The sequence below is a fragment of the Bemisia tabaci genome, chromosome 4, assembly GCF_918797505.1.
Source record: "Bemisia tabaci chromosome 4, PGI_BMITA_v3".
Classification (NCBI taxonomy): domain Eukaryota; kingdom Metazoa; phylum Arthropoda; class Insecta; order Hemiptera; family Aleyrodidae; genus Bemisia; species Bemisia tabaci.
In genome coordinates, this window is record NC_092796.1 from 46947602 (window position 1) to 46958595 (window position 10994).

At 45.0% G+C, this 10994-nt stretch overlaps 1 protein-coding gene across 1 annotated transcript; it reads right to left on the reverse strand.

Moving 5' to 3' along the window:
• Positions 1–711: 711 nt before the first annotated feature.
• LOC140224477 (uncharacterized) lies at positions 712–1911 on the reverse strand. Its single transcript, XM_072299634.1, has one exon. The coding sequence runs from the start codon at positions 1909–1911 to the stop codon at positions 712–714; it is 1200 nt and encodes a 399-aa protein (XP_072155735.1).
• Between the last annotated feature and the right edge of the window lie 9083 nt (positions 1912–10994).

Consider the following 10994-nt stretch of genomic DNA (forward strand, 5'->3'; position numbering starts at 1 on the left):
GGCCGCCGTTCAGGGTGCGACCAAGTTTAAAGTCCAGTGGCGTGGCGTGCTTTGCGATTTATCGATTGATCTGTCATTTAAACCTATGAAAAAAGATCGATGCGTGGCCCGCTTCGCGATTTATCGATTGATCTGTCATTTAGACCTATGAAAAAAGATCGATTATCAGGGTGCTCGCAGCGAACACCTTACTAATCGATTCTTTACCATAGCTTCAAATGGCGAGATATCGACAATCGATCATTCACGCCACGCCACCGGTTTAAACCTGCATCAAAGGCGCAGATCCGCGCTCGGATCGAACGCTGTCCGAACGAGTCTGAGCCTGTCGGGACAAGTCTGAACCTGTTCGGGTCTCTTTTCCTTCGTGCGACCGGGAACAAGTTCCGAACCTGCCCGACGTTGCCACCTCGTGACTCCTTCATCTCTGCGACGTTGCCGCTCCCCCCGGTTATAATTTAATGCTTTTACACCATCGTTCGCACCCCCCGACCCATGCTGATAACAGGAAAATAAAGTAAGAAACAGAGGGTTCGGTTTATTGGTGTTTTATTACCGTTAAAAAGAAAGCGTTACATAAAATGCATTAGAATGAAATATCGTGAATCTTACATCCTAATCGTACAGACGCTTCTTGAAAATCTTACAAACTAAGTAATACAAATTTCAAAGAAAATTGAAAATTCGAGGAAATATTAAAGACACGAAAAGTCAGTAGATTTTCTTTACAGTTCCTGAAAGTGATTGATAAGAGAATGTTACGTTGTGAACCAGAATAGCGTAAGCGGATGTTCCTTGTGGGATATTTTCGTGTGCTTCCAAATCGATTTGAATATCCAGGGGGCCCGGTTTCAGGACATCTTCGTACAAGCATCGCATCACGAACATCGGATTCTCTTCTTTGAACTTCTTCTTGGAGAGAGGAGGTTCGCACAGCTTTTCCTCTTGTGAAAAGTCCGTTATAAAGTTGAGGTAGTTCTGATAGAAGAAAGCAAACTTGTCGTTGTCAAAATCCTCGTTCAGATTCTCGTACGGGATAGAATTGTTGTTCAAATGGACTTTGAAAGAGCGCAGCTTAATATGGTCGAATTTACTGGCATCCACCTTCTCGTTGTCGGATCTGTTGGTCTGGAATACTAGAACGATGAATGACGGAGCCTCCACATTGCTGGTCGTCATGAGCTTCCAAGTCTCCCTTTGATTGGTCGGCAATTGAGGGTACTCGTGCAATTCCCAGCTGCGGAACGACAACGGATAAGAAGTGTCACGTCTGATCTCGTCCAGAATGGCTTTCTCCACACTCAAATTGTACTTGATTTGCGGCATGAGCCATTGAACTTTGGTGAGATTGAGGGATGCAGCATCAGATTCGGCACCTTCCTTCAGCGTATATGCGTTCTTATCGGTGCGAGCACGGATGAGCACGAGTTCTTGTTTCTGACGGAAAATGGCGCCCTTGTAATCGTGAGCAAAGCCCAGGAAGAGACTCAGCGGAATGAGAGCGCTGAACGACTTGTCGCTCACGTTGACAACAGGTGAGCCCCAACCGGCGTTTTCAAGTCCCGCAACTTCATCCTTGGTGCAAGTCAGCAGGGTGCGGACGGTACTGGAGATGCCCACGTTCTTGGCTCGATCCACTTCCTTGCCGTCCAACTCGTAACGCACTTGATCGAATAAGAAGGCGAAGGCGTTGTTGGATAAAAGTACAGTCTTGCCATCGTCAGCAGCCGCGTCAGCCCTCTTTGGCGTGTAGGTCAGAGTTCCTTCAATGTAGATTTTGGAATCACCGGGCACGGTATACAAATCCTGGCTATTGATCGGAATCCGGATCTCGTCGGTGTTCCGGAAACTGGAGATGTACGGGTGATATTTATGATCCTGATAATACTTGATGTCCTTGAAACGATCCATGGCGAGAATCAATCGATAACAATGTATCCGAGTTGCTGGAGAGCACTTCTGAAGTAAGGTGTTAAGCGCTTGCGCGTCTGTCTCGGACTGAGCTTGAGATGCAAAGCGCACGACCTATTTAAGCCTCTTCGCTTACCCATCTGATTTGATATGCAGCCGAACAGTCACCACTTCTCCTCCGAAATCGACCGGCTTATCGTCTTGATCGACAATACTGATACTCAATCGATCGATCGTCGAAGTATTTATACGATTGTAAATGATTGTCCGCGGAGACAGCGCCATCTTGTAGCCGGGTGGGACATTGGGGCTAAAGGCGAAAATCGTATGAGCGATGGATCCGTTCATATAACATCCTGTCGCGATATTGCATTCGACCGTGATCGTGTTGATGGTGAAAATATCGATAGGCAATGCAGACTCGTGCCACGTATTTGCTTCGTAAACTTTCTTCTCGAATCCCAACAATCGACCTATCGAAGCTTCATTATTGAAATCCACTTCGTATGCACATTTGAGGGAGCACTTTAGAGTATTGTTGTTGGCTTTCAGCGTGAGATTGTCGGCGCCCAACTTCTCTTTCAGGTATTCTTCTATAGCTGTGATTTCGTAGGCTCCACGAGGTATGACGATCTCTTCCTTGTCAGCCCCGTAACGAAACTTTTGATTCGTATGGTCCACGTTCGGTATCGCGTTGTAAGCGACAAACTCGACGAGTCCAACATAATGGGTTTTGCCGGGATCCAGCACCAGAGGTGGTGAGAAAACATTTTCGAGCACGTTGCTCCTTCCACTCAGCAGGATAGTCTCACTCATTGTGACGTCGGATCCCAGTGACGCGCTGCTTTTATAAGAAACGAGAGACAAAGATGGCCGCAAATGACGGTTCCGTAAGCCTGTTCTGCGCTGAAATTGTACTCGATTAACGAGCTACCACCGAGGTATCGAGTGAGTTCCGATGGTGGCGCAACATCACCAAAACTATTGTAGTAGAGGGTACGAGAGCCTCTTTTGCTGTAGGCGACCCAATGTGTTCCAGATCCTTTACTAGAATCCAAATTGATGATTGCACACTCGTTTTCTTCGGGTTTCATGTTGATCAGTTGATCGCGCATAAAAACACCCCGAAAATGTGGGATTTTGAGTTTCTTCGCCACACGTTTCAACTCGATATCGGTCAACGGTTTCAGTGGTAGCTCGTTGATTAGTTTAAATCAGGAGCCCAGGGTCTCAGGTAGAGTCCGTATCCGGACCGGTAAGGCGCGAGATAGAGACCTTTGCCGACACGAACCTCCTTCGATTTTTTGGCGATGGTAGACTTTATTTTCTTGGACGTCGGATCGATAGAATCAGGCTTCACGCCGAGTTGCTTCAACACCACTTTCACACCTGCATCTCCCTCTTTCGGTAGTGGAATCACACGGGTAGTGACTTTCTTTCGCTTGGGAGGTGTTTTGGCATCCTTCGAAATGCACGAACCGACGATCGGTGTATTTTTCTTCTTGGTCTTGTTCTTGGGACTTCCCATTCCCATTTTCGCTTTTAGTTTCATGGCGTTGGTGACGGCATACGCAGCGGCACGTTCTCCGAGTGAAGAATCTCCCGCTGTGACGCGTTGCCAGGCTTTGTCGGCCAACTCCAGATCCGCTTTGTTCCTTTCGGCTGTGTCAGTGTTCTTGCTATAAAACATGTCGTGTTCCTTGCAAGCAGCATCCAGTCCGTTGATCGGAGCATCTCCACGAGCCAGACGCTTCTCCAGTTTCGTTCCAGGCCCGCAGTATCGGTACCCTCCCGGAATGTGCGCCTCGATCGGGAGCAAGTTGATGAGCTTGTTCAACACACCCTTCCCGTGTTTCCTCTTCAACGCCATGATGTCAACTAAGTTTCGCACAACACGAGCGACTTCTTATATACCGTTCCTCGACTGAGCTCTGATTGGTCAGGAGACTCTTTAAAACACTTATGTGAACCCGTTCACAAAGTTGAAAATCAGAAGCGGAATCCAAACGGAAAAACCCAGTTTATAACCGGGAAACCCAAGTCTAAAACCGCCAAACTGCACTTTGGAATCACAGTAATCGAGTTTAAACCTCAAAAACCGAAATAAAAAACCAAAATAACCAAATTTGAAACCGAAGGAACCCTGTTTCAAACTAGGAAAACCACTTTGAAAACCCAAGTTTAAAACCACTGAAACCAAGTTTAAAACCACTGAAACCAGGTTTAAAACCACTGAAACCGGGTTAAAGCACTGAAACCAAGTTTAAAACCACTGAAACCAGGTTTAAAACAACTGAAACCGGGTTAAAGCACCGAAACCAGGTTTAAATCCAATGAAAGCAGGTTTAAAACCACTGAAATAAGGTTTAAAACCACTGAAACCAGGTTTAAAACCAATGAAACCGAGTTTTAAACCACAAAATATATTTAGGAACCACCATATTTCAGTTTAAAACCCCCTTAAACTGAGTCCAAAACCTATATAACCAGATTCCAAACCGGAGAATCTCTGTTCAGAACCAGAAAACCCGAGGTTAAAACCATTAAACACGATTGTCATCTCCGGAACCTTGTTAAAAACCAGAAGAACCACATTGGAAACCGACAAACTCCAGTTCAGAACCGAGAATATCCCCCTTTGAAACCACTTTAATCCAGTTTAATCTCCAAAACCCGAGTCAAGGAGGCAATATAACCACATTTGAAACCGAAGGAACACTGATTCAAACCAGAAACACCACAATCATAACCGGTAGAACCTTGTTCAAAACGAGAAAAACCACATTGAAAACCGGAAAACCCTGTTTGAAACCACTGAAACCAGGTTTAAAACCACAAAAACCACGTTGAAAACCGGAAAACCCTGTTTTAAACCACTGAAACCAGGTTTAAAACCACAAAACCACATTGAAAACCGGATAACCCTGTTTTAAACCACTGAAACCAGGTTTAAAACCGCAAAAACCACATTGAAAACCGGAAAACCATGTTTCGAATTACTGAAACCAGGTTTAAAACCGCAAAAACCAACTTGGGAACCCCAAAACACCTGTTCAAAACCGAGATACCGTCCGGTTAGGTCACCTTCCTATCCGAGGATATATAAATACGACTCCAAACGCAGGTCCGGTATCAGTCTTGCAATGAGGCTCGAACAGCAAAGTCAGCGCCTCTGGGTGAAAAATGTCGATCCGCACTCGGGCAGCATGGCGAATCGGCAACATCGGCACAGTGACCTCCTGCCCGACTCGATTAGGTGTATCATTTGCGGACCATCGAATTGTGGAAAAACCAACGTCATGGTGTGTCTCCTTCTCGAGCCTAACGGACTGCGCTTCCGAAACGTCTACCTCTACTCGAAAACTCCATTCCAGCCGAAATACGAAACATTAGGTCAGATTCTAGGCGATGTTGAGGGAATGGGTTTCTTCGTCTTTTCGGACAATACAGAAATCATGAAACCCAGAGACGCGGCTACAGACTCCATCTTTATTTTCGACGATGTGGCCTGTGATAAGCAGAACACCATGCGAGAATATTTCAGTATGGGTCGTCATAGCTCGGTCGATAGTTTTTACCTGTGTCAAACGTACAGCCGTATCCCAAAACAGCTGATTCGGGACAATGCCAATGTAATCGTTCTCTTTCGACAAGACGAAATGAACTTGAAACATGTCTACGATGACCACGTAAACACAGATATGACCTTCGATGAGTTCAAGAAGATGTGCGCCCTCTGTTGGCGAAAAGACAAGTACGGTTTTCTGGTAATATCCAAAGACAGCGATATAGATAACGGACGGTATAGGAGAGGTTTCGACACCTATATAAGGAGGTGATCCATCCTCGATCGGTCAGTGCCAGTTATCATCATGGAGCATATGGACGATATTATACGCTCGCGCGAGATCATCAAGCGCAAATACAACGCCTTGCGTCGCGGCGAGGAGGAGACATCGAACGCGTTAGAGAAAACGTTCAAACCGATCGCTGACCCACTCAAAGCTATCCTGCGAATGAAAGACTCACCGATGCAAACATCGTTACTACCGATCAAGAAAGAAGAGGAAATGGAACCACCGGTGAAGAAAGAAAAAATAGAAGACCCCGAAATAGAAGACCTGCCAGGCCATTCGAAAGAAGAAACAAGCGACCAAAAGGCGGAGGAAGAAGATACGACCGATACTGATTCAGCCAGTGACATGGAGGAAGGATCAGATTGGGAAGATGCTCGTGAGGACGATCCGGAAGATAACAAGGGTCTCGATGATACCAAGCTTCTGGACTCGTACGTTGGATCTAATTTCGGGCCTATATCCTCGTCGTATTTTCGTGACATGATTTTGAACGTTGACAGTTTCGATCACGTCAACGGAGTCAGAGTGGGTCAAAACGGTGAATGGATGCTGGGTGACAAATCGATCCGGTTCGATAAGGATGATAATATGTTGATCGGCGACCAAACGTTCGCTCCGTCCAAGGGTCTTTTCGACCTCATTTTCAAACGTTCACCGCAAGAGTACAGCACCGACGACTTGGAACAGTATAAAAAAGTTCTCGATCTGACAAACGCTCACAGAAGATCTTACGTCGCGAGCAACCCGGTACGAGGGACGAGAGCGAAAAAGTACAAAGACATCATCAAAAAACTTTATCCCAAAACTACAAATTTACAAACCGGCTCCGGAATCTTCGTCCCGTTGGAGTCTAAACGCACTTACGTCTACTGGGACGACCCGAACGAGTTGGTCGAACGCCTCCTATTGTTGGTCGCTTCTAGAAACGCCGGGAACACTGGTGTGGAGCGAGAGATTCTAAGTATCGAGGAGGAGCTACGTGAAGCAGGCTACATCCGCTAGGTCAACATGGGGTCCGTGGATAAATTCGGCAGACCGTTACCGCAGTCAGCCCTCGGTACCGGAAAAAGCCTTCCCGTACTCGAGGGAATACGATTGGACTCGGACAAAAACTACACGGCGCTCAAGAAACGCATCAAGATGGTCGCGGATCCCGAGGAAGAGTCCGACGCCGTCAACCTGTCTTGGCTGAACAAACGCCTCTACGAGCTAGAGAAACGGGTCGAGGCTAGCATCGAGAAGTCGCGTGAAACTCTATTGACCGACTTGAGATCCAGGGATGAATTGAAAATTCTGGAGGTTCCTGAAACCGCTCCATCGGCTCGAGATGAATATTCAGTAGTGATGGATACAGTGCCGGATATTAAAACGTACGACAAGCAGTGATGCAAGCCAGTCAGTGAGAAGAAATGGAACCCTTGCTTCTGCTCCGTTCCTGTGGTGATTCATGTAAAATTTGACCGGCTGCTGAACAAGTGTACCGCGAGCCTCCTCTAGGACGCTGTCGTCCCACTCCACCGCTCTCTCTGTCACTCTCATCCCTCCCAGATCTGATGTAAAGACTATTATTTGGATTCGTGTAACCTATAATGAATGTAAATTTATAATTTTCGAGACTTTAATAAGTTAATGAATGTAAGTTTATAATTTCACGACTTCAATACGTTAACGAATGTAAGTTTATAATTTCCACGAATTTAAAATGTTTATCATTTACTTTTAGCTAAATCCATGTAATCTTTTTTGTTTTAGAAATAAAAATTGCAAACGGAACACTTTGTTTTTACGTTTATTTATCTGTTCAACTGGGTCGATTTAAGGTTAGGGGTGGTGTCTAAAGCTCCAACACCGGTGGGTAGGGAATTATTTGTAGGATTATTTTCACCGTTACGTTTCCGAAGATAGACTTGCTCGGTCGGTAGAGGCCCGGATTTCTAATCGAGTTCTTATCAGAACGGTCCGGGTTCGATTCTTAAGACGGGCGAGTCTATCTTTAAGTTTTCGAAATTTTATTCATGAATTTTAACGGGGTCTCGTCCATTAAGACAAAAAAGTATATTTTCAGTTTTTTCATTTTATTTATCTATTTTTTTATTCATTTCTTATTTTTATTTTTTTTATTTTTTACATTTCATTTATTTTTTATTTTTTATTTGTTTTTATTTTTTAGATTTAATTTTTTAATTCAATTATTTTTTCATTTTTCATTTATTTATCATTTTATTAATTTTTTATTTTTCATTTTTATTTATATTTTTATTTATTTTGGAAAACCGTGAAATTACATCCGGGGGGCTGAACGGAGCGGCAACGTCGCAGACATGAAGGAGTCACGAGGTGGCAACGTCGGGCAGGTTCGGAACTTGTTCCCGGTCGCACGAGGGAAAAGAGACCCGAACAGGTTCAGACTTGTCCCGACAGGCTCAGACTCGTTCGGACAGCGTTCGATCCGAGCGCGGATCTGCGCCTTTGATGCAGGTTTAAACCGGTGGCGTGGCGTGAATGATCGATTGTCGATATCTCGCCATTTGAAGCTATGGTAAAGAATCGATTAGTAAGGTGTTCGCTGCGAGCACCCTGATAATCGATCTTTTTTCATAGGTCTAAATGACAGATCAATCGATAAATCGCGAAGCGGGCCACGCATCGATCTTTTTTCATAGGTTTAAATGACAGATCAATCGATAAATCGCAAAGCACGCCACGCCACTGGACTTTAAACTTGGTCGCACCCTGAACGGCGGCCGGAGGAGGAGTTGACAGAGGATCACCTGAATCGGCGCGGGAACATCAAAGTGCGGGTGGGATGACGTCATCCATTTGAGGGGGTGTAGAGGTTAAGCTAGGTAAACGCCGTCCTCTCGTAAGGTATGCAACCCATATACAAGCGCCTTACTTCCGTAAGGTATGCAACCCGCATGTTAACGCCTTACTCCCGTAAGGTATGCAACCCGCATTTCAAGAGGATCGTAAGGAATGCAATTCACAAATTATCCCTGACCACCGGCGAGGTGCGCGACCAACATAGGACGCCTCCCGTCCGTAAGGTATGCAACCAGCATTTCATGGGTTCGTGAGGAATGCACATCACAAATTATCGCTGATCGTCGGCGAGGTGCGCGACCAACATAGGACGCCTTCCGTCCGTAAGGTATGCAACCCGCATATCTGCACCTTAAGTCGGCGAGACACGCAACCCGCAATTGAAATTGGGTCGTTCGACAACCACCCACTTCGGTTAGGTTGGTTAGGTTAGGTTAGGTTAGGTTGGGTTAGGTTAGGTTAGGTTGGGTTAGGTTAGGTTGGGTTAGGTTAGGTTGGGTTAGGTTAGGTTAGGTCACACGGCAACGCTGTACTTGGGTTAGGTCACACGGCAACGCTGTACTTGGGTTAGGTCACACGGCAACACTGAACTTAGGTTAGGTTACATTTCGACATCTCAGGTGTTTGCAAGTCGCCATTTCCCCTCTACTGCGTTTTGGATACACAAGAAACAAATTTTCACGATAGAAATTGTCAGGAAACGGCGGCATTTTACTTACAAGTACTGCTCTCATAGTTTTTTTGGCGGATAATGCGCCTTACGACTGTTTCGCCTAAAACAACGTAAATTTTTGCGATTTTACGGCTTTCATATGTCCCGATATCCCACAAATAAGGGTAACGTTTCATTCTACCTACAGTCCATGCACACCACGGACAAAGATCTTAAATTAGCATGTTCAATCCGCCAACTATGTTACTCCACAAACACCAATTTTATTATGAATATCTTAATAAATTTGGCTCATTAAATAAGACTGTTTCGGATATTTTAGTGATTTCATCTAAAAAAGAACTTTGAAGGAAAATCGATCTCATAAATTTGAGAGTTACGGCTCTCCGCTAGCACGGCAGTCTTGATAACAACCCATGTACACGTAAAAAATTCAATTGCTAAAGATAAGTGACAGCAATGTTTCACAGTAGATTTTACACACACACAAAAAAAAATGCTACCTTAATCACCCCCGTGGTTAAATTGCAGGGCACCTAGGATCACGACACAATCCCGATTCATCAGGATTTTGAGGAAAAATCTGTCGTAAAATCTGGATTTGAGAAAAGTCGATTGTCCGATCGCATTTATTTATGCTTTCGCATACGCTTGTGCAGAAATTTATATTTTTCTCCGCCAAAAATCAGGATTTGATCAGTGTCACGATGAAGGGTTAGGCTGAGGTTTAGACGGACTGAAATCATCTAAAATCCTTCATACGCGCACTAAAAATAGTGGAGTTGTGGGAGAGCCTGCAGAATTGAACGAAATAGTTGAATAAAAGAGAGATTGTATTATATCGAATTTGGAATAGAATTGCAGTTGATGGAAAAGTCACACTTGTGCCAGAAGGGCTAGAGAGGGCACATACGTACTAGTACGGGTCAGATGGTAAAGGACCATGAGAAACTGGCAGCACAAGCTTTTATAGACTTAATGACGTCACGAGTGGTGAGACAGCAAGTCTATACGCTATTTGCTGGCTATAATCAGTGGAGTAATCAGTTGCAAGTTCAGTAATTTAATTTATAGGTGATTATAGGTGATGGCTGGGAGATAGGAGTGAAAAAGAGAAAAGTGGACGAGATCCAGCCATACCTAATGACTACCTAGATTGAGTTTACAAGAAAAGTTTTTAAGTTTAGGAAAAAGAAAGTTATAGGTAATTCAGTACCTGTGACAATCAGGATTTTGAAAAATCATAAAATCAGGATTTATTAGTCAAAAATAAGGATTTCCCAACATGAAAAAAACAACAACTAGACAACCTGAATTAGTTTTCCACGTGTAAGCTAATTTAACCTTGAGGATGGTTTAAGTAGCATTTTTTTGTTAAAATATCTACATTGAAATACTGCAGTCGCTTCTGTTTAGCAATTGAATTGTTAAATCAGCGATTTAATTTTTTTCCGTGAGTTACTCATTGCGATCGGGACGCGCGATAGCCCAGCGAGCGGCGCGGCGCGATGCGGCGCGCGGCGACCGCGACCCCTTGTGCGGCGGGGGCCGAAGGAGCGATTATCTGTTTTGCCACCACAAGATGGTGAGCGGGAGAAGGTGTGAGTGTGGGGTGTGGGGGTGGCAAGACGGGGCGCAGCACCCCGCGTCGGACGGGGGACGGGGCGAGATGAGGGCGGGGATCTGAAGCCGGGTTGCATCTCAGCCCGCCGCCCACCTCAGTTGGTTCT

What these genes read in the sequence shown, in the direction of transcription:
- LOC140224477 (XM_072299634.1), bottom strand. Translation starts at nt 1,911, where the DNA reads ATGGATCGTTTCAAGGACATCAAGTATTATCAGGATCATAAATATCAC.